The sequence below is a fragment of the Trichechus manatus genome, unplaced genomic scaffold, assembly GCF_000243295.1.
Source record: "Trichechus manatus latirostris isolate Lorelei unplaced genomic scaffold, TriManLat1.0 scaffold00049, whole genome shotgun sequence".
NCBI lineage: Eukaryota > Metazoa > Chordata > Mammalia > Sirenia > Trichechidae > Trichechus > Trichechus manatus.
In genome coordinates this window covers 2,075,772-2,089,802 of record NW_004443985.1, presented here as the reverse complement: position 1 = coordinate 2,089,802, position 14,031 = coordinate 2,075,772, and the positions used below count along the sequence as shown (strand labels likewise).

At 50.4% G+C, this 14,031-nt stretch overlaps 1 protein-coding gene across 1 annotated transcript in view; it reads left to right on the top strand.

Moving 5' to 3' along the window:
- Window positions 1-8,309: 8,309 nt before the first annotated feature.
- Window positions 8,310-14,031, top strand: part of DLEC1 (DLEC1 cilia and flagella associated protein) — a 68,127-nt gene continuing 62,405 nt past the window's right edge. The window contains exons 1-2 of the mRNA XM_004377397.1: window positions 8,310-8,720; window positions 12,703-12,859. Coding sequence (XP_004377454.1) covers window positions 8,310-8,720; window positions 12,703-12,859 — 568 coding nt within the window. The remainder of the gene's footprint in view (window positions 8,721-12,702; window positions 12,860-14,031) is intronic.

Here is a 14,031-nt window from a genome sequence, read left to right as displayed (position 1 = left end):
ACAGCAGGTAGTTACGGAAGCTTCATCTTAATCATCATTCCCGTTTATCTGGGTCAAGCCCTAACCCTGAGCTCCAGGCCCCAAACCAGGGCCCTGTCTGAGACCAGCATCTCTCCCTCTGCTCCAGATGTCCGTGGTGGGGGCTGCAGCCAGGCTGCACATCCTAAACCTACCTCCCACAAGCCTCTTCTGGCCTATGGCCCAGACATAGGAGCTAGAGTCTCCTCCCTGGATGGGGGTTGTTGGGCAGGAAAGGCATGGCTGACTCATAGCTGGCACATTCCACTAGGTTCCACCAGAAATAAGAGTGGGCCACACCCTGCTCAGAGAAACAGGCTGCTGCTCTGATCTGAGGGTGGGCCCTCACCCCAGTTCCCCCCGCCCTCTCTCCTGCGCCCAGAGGCACTGCTTGTTTCTGCTGGCTGTAAGCCTCTGTGGCTGGGTATGGCTCCATCTGAGTGCGGAGAGGGGTGCAAAGCGAGCAGCTTTGGCCTGAACCACGAAGTTGTTGGATTCTGCTCCCTCCACCCTCAATTCCCAGAGCCCTCCATGGGCCCAGCCCTGGCTATGTGCCCAGATTACCCTCCTCGAAACTCCGCTCTCAGTTACCGCCGAGAGATGCCCAAAATCCCATGACTAAGGGCTTTGCAGCAGGCTCAGTTTGGGTGCACCGGGCCACACATGCCCAAGGCCTCGCTCTCTCACGCGGCATTTCACCACTCCCAGCTGGACCATCCCGTCTTCAGTGTGTGAGTGAGGCTGTGTGTTGGGGCGGGGGCTTCTGGGAAGGCTGGAGACCGAGTGTTAGGGCCAATGCCCTCGGCCCCTCTACCATCACTGTCTCTGACTGCCTGGGGGAGGGGGAGGATCAACTCAAGAATGCCAACCTTCAGGATGGTCAGGCTCCAGGCACGCTGCCACTTCGTCCCCTGTGAAACCAAGCACAAGCCTGGGCAGGCGAGGTGGACAAGTTTTGCTCTGGCCCCTCTTCCTATCTTTAGATCTCCTGTGTCTGGGCATGGGGGCCAGGGGGCTGTTTAAATCTTGGCTCTGCAGACTCTTGGCTGCGAGACTCAGAACAAGTCACTTCACTTAGACCAAGACTTAGAACAAGTGAACAAGTCACTCTGCGCTCTAGTCAGTAGCTACAATCATCCTCGGAACCATGTGAGATGCCGGAAGTCAAGGACCCGGCACAGATAACTGCCTGCTGGAGGAACATGGTGGCGCAGTGGTGAAGCACTCAGCTGCCAACCATAAGGTCAGCAGTTTGAACCCACCAGCCGCTCCTTAGAAACCCTACGGGGCAGTCCTACACTGTCCTGCAGGGTCGCTATGAGTCGGAATCGACTTGACGGCAACGGTTTTGGTTTTTTGGTTTGGAGGGACATGAGCTGTTCCCTGCCTGGCCTCCTCTATAGGTCCTGGTGGCCACAGGGCCCAGCCTGAGGCTCTCCACGGAACAGTATGTCCCTGTTGCTTGCAAAATACATTCTACGGCTGTAAAAGCCCATCTGGTCTCCCTCCAGAGGGTCCTGGGCCCAAGTCCAGATGCACTGGGAGGGAAGGTGAAAGCTGCCTCTCCCATGGGAGCAGCCATGGCAAAGTGAGAGTCGTCAGAGATGCCAGGAAGCCATTGCTGGCCGTGCAGGGCTCCAAGGTGCCAAGCTGAACCACAGGGTTGCCGGGCCCATTGGTAATCCCAGGGCAATAGGGAATGACTTGGGGTTACTTTTCCACAATTGCATTTGTGGGATTTTATGTGTCTATTCATTTGTGGTTGAGCCCTGGTGGCTCAGTGGTTCAGCACTCGGCTGCTAACTGAAAGGTCAGTGGCTCAAATCCACCAGCTGCTCTGCCGGAGAAAGATGTGGCAGTCTGCTTCTGTAAAGATTTACAGCCTTGGAAACCCTATGGGGTGGTTCTATTCCTGTCCTATAGGGTAGCTATGAATCAGAATCTACTCAAAGGCAATGTATTTTTTTTTAATTCATTTGTAAATATAGATGTGATGTGATGTTTGTTTATTTCACTGTGGACTAAGTCCTCACCCTCTCTCTGACCCCACCTACCCAACAGCCAGAGTCTAGTGCTAGGTGTAGGGGAGGACTCAGGAGACACAGCCCCAGACCCCCATCTGAGGGAGGAGGCACAGCCCAACCCTTAAGGAGTACGTGAACTGAAAAAGACACTAAAACCCGTTTTAAAACTGTTCTATCTCATTTATTCAACACGTATTTATTGAGCACCTACTGTTTGCCAGGTTCTGTCCTCCAGGCTTGGGAATTATCAGTGAGTAAAACAGACTCAAACTCCCTGCCCTCGTGGACCTTACATTCTAATGGGGAGAAAAGACACTGGGTCATAAAGCTAAGTGAACTGTGTGGTGTATCAGAAGGTGACAAGGACAATGAAGAAAAGCCGGGTGAGGGAGCTCGGGGATGGGGGAAAGGTAAATTTCAAATAGGAGGGTCAGGCTGGACCTTATGGGGAAGGTGACATTTGAGCAAGGACCTGAAGAGGTTGAGGGCGTGTACCATTCGGAGAAACCTGGGGGAGAAAAGGCCAGGCAGAAGGAAGAGACTGTGCCAGGGTGGGAGGCTGGAGCATGGCCGGAGTGCAGGAGACTGGGCACAGAGGGCAGCGGGGCCAGGGCGCAGGAGGATGGGCAAGGAGGCCAGCGGGGCCGAGGCGCGGGAGACCGGGCACAGAGGCCAGCGTGGCCAGGGTGCGGGAGGACGGGCAAGGAGGCCAGCGGGGCCGGGGTGCGGGAGGACCGGCAAGGAGGCCAGCAGGGCCGGAGAGTGGGAGGACCGGCAAGGCCAGTGTGGCTGGAGCAGGGGGAGCAGGACAGGGAGGTAACGGGGGCCAGCTCCTGGAGGGCCTTGTAGGGGCCTCTGCTCTTACTCTGGGAGAAATGGGGAACCGTCGGGAGGCTTCAAGCAAAGGAGGCAAATGATCTGCTCCTGTTGTAAAAGGGTCTCTCTGCCCACTGGGAGGGGAAGCCACCATTGAGGGACAAGGGCTGCAGCAGGGAGCCCAGTGAGGTGGTGAGAATCAACGGTGGCTCAGCCCTTGGTGGTGGCAGTGGAGGTCATGAAAAGTGACAGGGTTTTGGACAAATGCTGAAGGACTTACTAGTGGGGGCTGTGAGAGAAATAGAGGCATTGAGGAGGACTCCAAGTTTTTGGCCTGAACAACTGGAAGCATGGAGTTCCCATTAACTGAAACGGGGGAGGCTGAAGGAGGCGCAGGTGCTCTGTTTGGGGAGATGAAGTCTGAGGTTCCTTCAAACATCCCAGGGGAGATGAAGTACCAGAGGGATGGACGAGTCTGAAGTTTAGGAGACAGATGTGGGCTGGAGGTAAAATTTGGGATATGGTTTGAAACATGTTTAAAATACCCATGAGCTCTCACGTAATACTGGTAGGAGTCTACTTTGGTATACTCTTTTTGGAGGTCAATTTGGCAAAATCTCAAATATTAAAATGTACAAACCCTTTGGCCAGGCAATTCTATGACATTCTACAGAAACTGTTGCTATGCAAAGTATGCACAAATATGGACAAAGTGTCTCATTAAATCACTATTTGTAGTAGCAAAACAAACAAAAAAACCAAGGTGAAGTTCACTGGCAGGGATCTAGTTAAATCAATAATGATGCTTCCATACAAAGGGCTCCCCTGCAGCTGGAGCCCTGGTGGCACAGTGGTTAAGAGCTTGGCTGCTAACCAAAAGGTCAGCAGTTCTAATCTCCCAGCTGCTCCTTGGAAACCCTATGGGGCAGTTCTACTGTGTCCTATAGGGTGGCTATGAGTCAGAATCAATTTGATGGCAAGTTAAGTAAGCAGATTTTTTAAAAAAATAAAGTAAGCAGTTGTGGTGCAGTTGATTATTTTTGTGCGTAGCCTCTCTAGGCATGGCCTTGTAACTCCCTCCCACCCAGGTGACTAGGTGGGACTGTGTGGTAGGGTAACTGTGGCCCACCAAGGGGACTGTCAGTTGTGCCTTAACAGAGAGCCAATTGCAGAGCAGAGAGGAGGATCCTGCCATCACCAAGGAAGAATAGCCAGGAGCAGAGAATGCGTCCTTTGGACCTGGGATCCTTGCTCTGAGAAGCTCCTGGAAGCAGGAGACTGAGAGAGAGAGAGAACTGAGTGACTTTGGGGAGAGGCCGAGGGCCTGATGGAAGAGCTGTACCCTGAGTGTTCCTGAGCCTGAACTGTAACTGTTACTTCCCTAGTAAACCCCATAATCGTGAGTATGGTCTGTGAGTTGTGTGGCCATTGCAATGAATTATTGAACCCAGCAGAGAAGCAGAGAGTGCTGTGTGAGGGACCATTGGTGTCAGAATCGGTAAAGATGTCAAAGAGAGGAGGCTTGTCTGAACCCTGCCTCAGAGGAATCAGCCTTGAGTTGTTGATCTTGAGTCTCCTTCCCCTTGTGAAGTTAGACGAGGGCAGACACCACACCCGAGCCATTTTTACAGCAGTCTTCCTGTCAGTTCCTGTAGAAACAACTCCAAAACTTAAGTGAAAAAATAAAAATAGAAAAGTAAATGGCATGGGAAGGCAGAGAGGGTTAGGAGCCGGTTGAATGGTCCATGGGGAATCAGGGGTGGAAAGGAGGAGTGTGCTGTCACAGTATGGGGACAGCAATTAGGGTCACACAACAATGTATGTATCAATTTTTGTATGGGAGACTAACTTGAAATGTAAACTTCACTTAAACTATAAAAATAAACAAACAAAAAGCAAATGGCAGGGCAGTATGTATAACATGATGACGTCACGTATGGTGCGTGTGTGTGTGTGTGTGTGTGTGTGTGTGTGTGTGTGTGTTTGTGTCTGTAAAGGACTTTAGAGGTCTGTGTTTGTACAGGCAGAAAAAAATAGCTGGCAAAATACAGAAATAATCTAGGGAAAAGGACAGGGAGGATGGCGCTAACCTTCTACTCTTTGTGTACTATTTGTTTTTTGTTTTTTTTTATCTCGGTGATGTATAACTTGTTAAGTTTGAAAAAAAAAAAAAAGGATCAAAAATGTGTGTGGGAACCAGAGACAAACAACCAAACTTCTGACCTGCAGAACAGGTTACAAAATGGTCAGCTCAAGAAATTCTCTGTGGGCCGAGGAAATCCCTGCGGAAGGGGGCTGCAGGGGGCCCCAAAGGGGACCTGAACCCTTTGTTGCTGGTGCAGCATTTGAGCCATTCCTTCATTTATTCACACTGGAAACACACAAACTGACTGCAGGGCAGGCAGGAGCAGGGGTGAAGCCAGTCCGTTCATCAGGCAGAGAGTTTCCTGCAGCAGAAGAGGCAAATAAGGGTGGAGGTGGGGGAAGCAGAGAGGAAAGGGGAAGAGAGGGTGTCAGCAGGCAGGGACAGGCAGCAGCGCCTGAGAATACCAGGACTAAGGAGTGCCGCTGGAAACCCTGGCCGGCACAATATCCCTTGAGCGGGGACTGAAGCCAGGGGGAGGGAGGAATCGTGGAAAGAGGGGAGCCCTCTCCCAGGCCAGGTCAGACTCTGCATGCCTTTCCCTGAGTCCGTCTGGAGGCAGAATGGAGAGGCCAGAAGCGCCAGGCAAGACGAAATAATGCAGTCATCAATCTTTCATACGGAGAGGAAGTAAGGCGACATAAAGAAATAAGAGTGGTTTAAACTTAGAAAAATCAGAGTACATATTAAGGTAACCACAAAGGAAACTAACAATCCTATGCATCAAAATAAAAAACAAGAAAAACATAAAGACTCAGCAAATAAATATCAACAACAATGAAAAAAAATACATAAAGAGTAACGACTGCACAGAAAATTAAGCGGAACAAAGAAACTGTCAACTCCACAAAAGGGCTGGGCAAGAATCCATTGTTCTGTCCTTCCCTGGGGTAGAAAGGAGGGTAGGGAGCCTCCACAGGTGGAATTACTCCTGATGAGGTAATCGATTTGGCAGGCCCCCCCCTAATATTCACAGGGCCCAAAGCAATGGAGGCCCCCAGACGGCCTCACTTCTCTTCCCACCCACAGCTCCTTCCTGCACCACCAGGGGCCTCACATACGTGTAGACAATTGGACAAACCAGCCCACGTGTCCAAGCTTCCTCCATACAGCCCCACCAAAGCCACCCCTTGCTGCGCACATCAGTCAGCCCTGGCAGCAGGGACTGGGGAGGGAAGACGCCTGCATAGGCCCTGGAAATGGGCTCAGAACGTTTGGGCAAGTAATCTTAGAGTCCCAGGTACCTGGACAGAAGCTGTGGGCACATCACCTTGGTCCTGTGGCCTCCTAACTGTGGGGAAGGATGCAGCTGGAGGAGGGTGAGAGCAGGGCCCTCTAAGTACACAGTCCAGGGCAGGGGCACTGGCCTGCAAGCTCTAAGGGCTGGAAAGGTAGTGGAAAGTATAGATAAAGGGGCTAGGCCTAACCAAGAGAAGTGGAAGTGGCCCAGGTCTGTGGGCAAGCATCTGGAGCTCATCTCAGGAAGTGGGTTTTAGGCTGTAAGGAAAGGAAACTCACTGCGGAGTAGCAAGTAACTAGTCGTGTCACGTGTGAGCAGGAGCCATGGTGTGCTAATGACGACAGTCGATGTGATGACAAGAAGCTGCTGCCCTGGATACATGGTCCTCTTCCCCATCTCTGTAAACCTGGTTGCACACACCCGATATGTGGGAGTCATCTGTGGTCTGTCTTTTTCTCACCTCCCATCATCCACCAGCAAGTCTTGCCAATTCTGCCTTTCACATCTGTCTCTAAGCCACTTCTCTCACCCTAATCAAAGCAACCTTCATCTCTTTCCTAACTACTACAATTGATCTCCCTGATGCCCCTCGTCTCCCTCCAGTCTATTCTCTCACTGCAACCAAAGCGATCTTAGTAGAAGATCTGCCCATGGCACTCAGCTTAAGATCCTTGATGGTCCTCCTACCTTCCTCAGAATAAAGTTCAAGTTCCCTAATGTGGCCTGCCAAGCCATTTATAGTCTAGCTCTTGCCTACCAGTCTCATTTCCTCCCCCTCAAGCCCATCCTGAATTTCTCCCAGTTCCTCCCATACGCAGTGCTGTCTCACAGCTTTTGTACACCCAGGTCCCTCTGCATGGAGTACCCCTTCTCCTCCTCTCCAAGCTTACTTGTACTCCTCCACCTCTTTTTTTTAATTAAAAAAAAAAAAAAAGGTATACTTTACATACAGTAAAATTGACCCTTTCTACAGTCATTTAACCACCACCACAACCAAGATGTAGGGCAGTTCCATCATCCCAAGAAATTTTCTCATGCCCTTTGTGGCCAACTCTATCCCCCATCCCCAGCTCCTGGCAACCACTGATCATTTCACTTGGGAAATACCTAGGCGTGGGATTGCTGGATGTGCACAGAGAACAGAGAAAGCAAGGGAAGACAGTGTGCCAGTAGGAAGGAATGGGCAGCAGCAGCTGATCCTGCTGAGACGGTGAGGAATAGGAGGACTAAGGAGCGGCTATTCTTTAGGACTGGAGAGTTGCTGTAGACCTGGGCCTGGACAGTGTCCACTGAGCTGTCAGCAGTGTCCACTGTGCAGACAGCAATTTCACTTCTACATATTTTCCCAAGAAGTCTCCTCTCATCCAACAGACTGAGTTCCTGTCCTTTGTAGATCCATAATGCCCAACACTTATCTTCATCTTAGACTTAACCCCTTGTTTTACTGTTCCCTCCGTTACTGCCCCCTCCCCGACCACAACCCTGATCTCTTACTCCAGTCTCTCTCCCTTTCTCTCTCTCTCTCTCTCTCACACACACACACAGACACAGACACAGACACACACACACACAGACACACACACACACACACAGACACACACACACACACACAGACACACACACACAGACACACACACACACACACACACACACACACACACACACACACACACACACACACACACACGACTGTGAGCTCCCCAAGGGCAGAAGCAGCATCTTACTTCCCTTGATTATCTCCACCTCCCAGCGGACCTGAAACAATCTTTTTACAATCAATATTAAGTGAGTGAGTGAATAATTGCGGAACAAGTTAAAGAATAGACGGATGGGTGGAAGTGGATGGTTAGGAGCAAGGTTTTGCTCTTAGACTGGCTCCGCTGTGCCATTCACCCTCTTCCCCTTGGTGCGCCATACCAGTTAAGTTCACCCTAAAGAGGGCGGGGCTGATGAGGCCAAAGTCGATGACGTTCCCAACACCGACGACGCTCTCGAAGAGGGAGGCGAGGCGGAAGGGGCGGGACAGGAAGCGGAAGTGCGGCCCCGAGATAGTCGCGGCTCCGTTGCCATGGAGACCGAGAGCTCCAGAGAGCGGCGAGCTTCGGAGTCCGAGTCTTCCCTGTCCCGGAGGGCAACATGGGGGCCCACCACGAACCTGACCCGGTCCTGCAGCCCCAGCCAGTCCATCTGCAGGTCCTCGTTGCTATCCTCCTTCGCCTACACCGAGGGCTTCCAGCGCAGCGCCCGCGGCCGGCCCCGCCGCGTCCCGCCGCTCGAGGTCACTCGCGGAGCCGAGCCGCAGCTGCTGCGTCTGCGCCCCACCTCGCTCCGCACCCAAGACATCTCGTACCTGCTCACCGGCGTCTTCCGCAACCTGTACTCGGCCGAGGTGATCGGCGAGGACGTGGGCACCAGCCTCATCAAGGCTCGCGGCAGCGAGGATGAGCGCCACGAGCAGTTCGTGGACTCGCTGCAGCAGGTAACGCGGCCCCGGCTCCTGCCCGCGCCTTCGGGGACGCGATGGCGTCGGGTCTGCGGACCGTGCGGGGGGCCGGGTGCGCCTGCAGGAAGGCGGGCGCCGGCCGGACTCGGCGGTCCCACTCTTGTCTGCACCTGCCGGGTGCCACTGCAGGGAAGGGTTAACCGTACACACCGCTTGCAGTAAGCAAGGTACGCACGGGCTTAACTGTGTTTACTTACTGATCTATAATGCACAGTTTCACATGGGTTTCACCACGTCAAAGAGAAGCAGGTGACGTTGTGCACTACAAATCAGTAAGTAAGCACAGTTAAGCCCGTGCGCGCCTTGCTTATTGGGTAATGCGTCCCTGCCAGGCGCTGTGGCAAAGAGCCAACCAAAGCCATGTGCCAGAGAGCCGACGTTCTAGTGGGAGCACACTCTATCTGTCTATACACACACGTATGCAAATACACACATATGGCATATATCTGTTGCATCTATACACGGATACAAATACATATGGCATATATCTAGAGCATCTGTACACACGCGTACACAAATACATTCTACACACGTATGCCAATACACATACAACACACATATGGCATATATCTATAGCGTTTATTCACACGTATGCAAATACATATGGCATATATAGCATCTGTACACGTGTATACAAATACATACTACACACATATGGCATGTACCTGTAGCATCTATACACACACGTGTACAAATACATATGACACATATGTGGCTCATATCTGTAGCATCTACCTATTTCTCCATACGCACACACCTGATCTATTGCAATATTGCCTATATGTAAATACAGTGACTGGTCAGAGTGCTGAATAGCTGTTGTTCCCTTAAGCTGATAAAGCCAAAAGTCGCCCCCTTTTGGACTACCTTTGTATCACAAGTCACAAATTTGAGCGAGGCATTGATGCCCAGATTTTAGGAAGCATGCTCAGTGTCGGAAAGAGCAGTGTTCCTCATCTGTGCAAGAAGAAGACCAGTTGACTGGCCTCTCTGCTGGCTCTGACTCTGCTGACTAGACGCACAACTCCTTCCTCTTTGCCCTGGTGTTCCTCCTGCCTCTCAGACCTACCCCTGTGTTCTCTTTTGTCCCTGTACCTGCCCCGTAACTGGCATGTGCTTCCTCCCCAGCTTCAGCCATCCATTCATTCATGTAATGTATTTTATTGACTGTCTACTATGTGCCATGCTCTGTTCTGGGCAGTGGGGATTCAGCAGTGAACAATGCACAAAAACAAACCAACAAAAACTGTCCTCTGTACCTTCCAGTCTAGGTAGGATAGACAGACATTAACAGAATCACTGTCTATATTGTATGCAAAATAGTAATGTGGCAAGCCTCACCTCCTCTGAGGGTTATTACTACTTCTACCTGTTGCTGTCAAGTTAATTCTGACTCATAGCGACCCTGTAGGACAGAGTAGAACTGCCCCGTAGGGTTTCCAAGGAGCAGCTGGTGGATCCCAACTGCTTACCTTTTGGTTAGCAGCTGAGTTCTGAACCACTGTGCCACCAGGGCTCCCCATGGTTATAGGCTCCCTGAAATCTAGTCATGACCCCTGGATCAGACCCCGTGCTGTGTTCTTCCTTGTTCGCCGTCTTCACTGTGCTAAGACTTCAGCCAAGTCAGGCCAGACCTTGCCCTTGAACTTCTGACTCACATCGCTGCCATTCACAGGAGTCAAAATGGGCAGAGCATTGTAACCCTCATGACCAATCACCCAGTTTATTAATTTTTATCTCCTTAATATCTCCCCCGCTACTAGCCACTGCATCAGGGTCTGAACTGGCAAAGAGTGATCCTTCTTTAAAAATAAGAAAGAAAAAGCTTTGAACTTTTTTAAAATAAAAAAAACAATGATATTCATTGCAAAAATTTCCGAATCTGTAAAAGCTTAAAGAGTGGTCCTACAGAAATAATAGAACTATGCAAAGATATGTTGACTTTATAAATATGGTACATCTACATTATGGAATCCTCTGCAGCCGTTAAAAAGAATGAATTACACCTTTATTATAGACATAGACAGTCAACCTGCCGTTTATTAATTTAGCAAAAAGTAGAACAATGTTAAGGTAATTTCCTTTTTATAATAATATATGCATAAGAAAAAATCTGAAAAATTTCCTTTGCATACTTCTCGGTTGTCTGAACTTTTGCAGTGCACATGAATTCTGTAATTACAAAAAAGAAACTTTGCAAAGGGCAGGCGTCCCTTTTTCCCACCTCTGTGAAGCTGCTCTTCTCACGCTGCTGCTGCTCTCTCTCCTTTTCTGTGCCTTTCTGCTTCTCATCTATCTCTGGATGAGGTGGACTCTCCAGGGGCTGCATAGGATTGCCTCTGCAGCTCTGGAATTCCTTCTCCCTGAGAGAAGTGGTAGCCACCTTTCAATATGGAGTTTCTCTCTTAATCTGACTTGTCCCCAGGCAGTCCCTTGCTGCCAGACTTCCTTGTGTCAGCCTATGGAAATAGGTCTCATGATTAAGAGCAAATGTTCCGGAACCATACCCTCTGGGTTCGAATCCTGGCTCCTCCAAATACTACCTCTGTAATCTCGGGCAGTCCTTATTTCTGTATGCCTCACTTTCCTCATCAAAATTAGAGATAATATTTGCCCGTAGGTTGTTTTGAGGGTTAAATGAGTTAACACAGGAAAGCATTTATAACATTGAGCACCTGGCATCTAGCAAGCACTCACTAAGTGCTCCCTGGTGTTGTTACTGTTATCTTTATTTGGATAAGATGCTAATCCTTGCATTCAAGAATTGACATCAGGGGCAAGTGCCAGACCCAAATAAGAAGACGCATAACACAAAGCAAGGTACTTTATGTTTTAGGGACTGTCCTTGGCCACTGTCCCCTGAGGAGGGCCTTTCTTGACCCTAACAAGACTTAGCCTTCCTCATATCCTCGTTCATATTGCTATCATAGCACTTTTACAGCTCTGTTCCACTGACTTGTATCCTTCCCTGGTGCTTCCTGCTGAAATGTAAACTCCTTGAAAGCAGAGGTCATATCTGATTAATTTCTCTCCCCTAGTGTAGATCTTTATTAAAAGAATGCCGAAAACATTTTTGAGATCCTACCAGCTCTAGGAGTATAATAAGGAACGTTGTCCCCCTACAAAACTGTCTAACATTACCTGACCCAGGGAGCCCTCTGCCTCTTGCTTCCAGAAGTCTGAACTCAAAATACGGATCAGCTGCGTGGCTGGCTGGTCAGTCTGTAATCAGTGTGAAGGAGTGTGTTGGGCATCCAGGTTGAGCTGTCCGAAGCAGACACTGTGACAGGGTTTGGGGTGCAACTGTTTATTAGACGTCAGCCCCTGTGAAGAGCTGGAGGGGAGGCAGAATCGGGCAGTGGAGGAAGTCTACACGACACAGACCCCCAGCCCTCAGCCAGCCTGGTGGTTGCCATGGAGACAGTGTTGCCTGTCACGGTTTCTCTCGGGGCCACACTGGCCAGGCGTTTACACCCATGCCTCTCGGTCTGGTGATGCGGGGGTGTCCCTGGAAGGACGTGATCTCAGGCGAGCCCCTTCCTGCAGCTCAGGTCGACTCTGAAGGGGCTGACAGCCGAGGGCTGGCTGCACGCTCTGCAGCTGGGCAGCCCGTCCTTCCTCGAAGGGGGACCTGGGTGACACAGCCCCTTGTCTGCCGCAGGTGGTGTGATAGCTCGCATGTGGTATTTCAGAGTTTGGATAGCAGCCTCGTTACTGTAGAACCAGAGTCAGGAGACAGGGTTCCAGGCTTGGATCTGTTGCGACCTTACTGTGAAACCTGAAGTCATTTTCCCTCTGTGGGTCTCAGTTTTCACATCTGTTAGGTTGCCAGTTGGTCTCTGTAACTCTGTGATGGCTTCTCACTAACCCCTGCCCAGTCTCCCACGCCCCGTGGGAAGCTCTGGTGCTGGGGTGCGAACTCACCGTATTTCTCCGTGTCTGGTCATCCACCTGCCAGATTCGAGAACTCTACAGGCAGCGACTGGCTGAGGTTGACATGGTGGAAAGGCACATCATTCAGGCCCGCGCTCGGGCCATGGCGGAGGAAGAGCGGGCCACGCACCAGGCAGAAGCACAGACCCTCGAGGCCTTCAGCGTCATCAAATTGCCTCCAGGTGTGCATACAGAACTACCGACTCCTCAGCTGTTAATATTTTACTATATTTGCTCCATTGCGTGCTGTCTGGTATTTTTCTGAACACTTTTAGAGCAAGTTGTAGCCATGATGTCTCATCACCACAAAACGCTCCAGTGTGCGTGTCTTCAAACAGGGGTACTGTCCTACATAATCAGCATACAACTCTGCGTCCCATCCAGATTCCACTTCCTGTCACACACATATGACCCCCCCAAGTCAGGAAGTCGGCACTGCTACGCTGCGCGTCCCATTCAGATTCCACTTCCTGTCACACACATACAACCCCCCAAATCAGGAAATCAACACTGCTACACCACACATCCATCCAGATTCCACTTCCTGTCACATATAACCTTCCAAATCAGGAAATCAGCACTGTTACACCATGCGTCCCATTCAGATTCCACCCCCTGTCATGTATAACCTTCCAGATCAGGAAATCAGCACTAGTATGCCTCGCGTCCCATTCAGATTCCACCCCCTGTCATGTATAACCTTCCAGATCAGGAAATCAGCACTAGGATGCCTCGCGTCCCATTCAGATTCCACCCCCTGTCATGTATAACCTTCCAGATCAGGAAATCAGCACTAGGATGCCTCGCGTCCCATTCAGATTGCACTTCCTGTCACAACAGTCTCTTTTTTCTTTCTGGTCCAGGATCCTATCCAAGAATCATGTTGCATTTAGTTGTCACATCTCTTTTTTAGACTCCTTCGTTTGGAGTAATTCCTTGAACTTTTCCTCTCTTCCACGTTCTTGACAGTTCTTGACAGGCCTTTCATTCTGTAAGATGGTTCTGTCTGGTGTCCTTTTTCATGACGAGACTCAGGCCATGCATTCTTGACAGGAGCACCATGTCACATCAGGAGGCACAGGTGCTGTTAACCTTGACCACCTGGTCATGGTGGGGTCTGCCGTGGTTCTCCACAGTAAATTCACCATTTTTCCTCTATAATTGAGTAGTATTTCGTGGAGGGCTATTCTCAGATTACACCAGTAATCTATTTCTCACCAAAGCTTCACTGACCACTCTTTCTTGAATCAACCATTTCTATAATGATTGTAATAATTTCTTCTGTTTTTATCAGATGGCTTTTTATTCTCAGGGAGAGCTTTCTCTTCTTATCCATCCATCCCTCCCTCCCCCC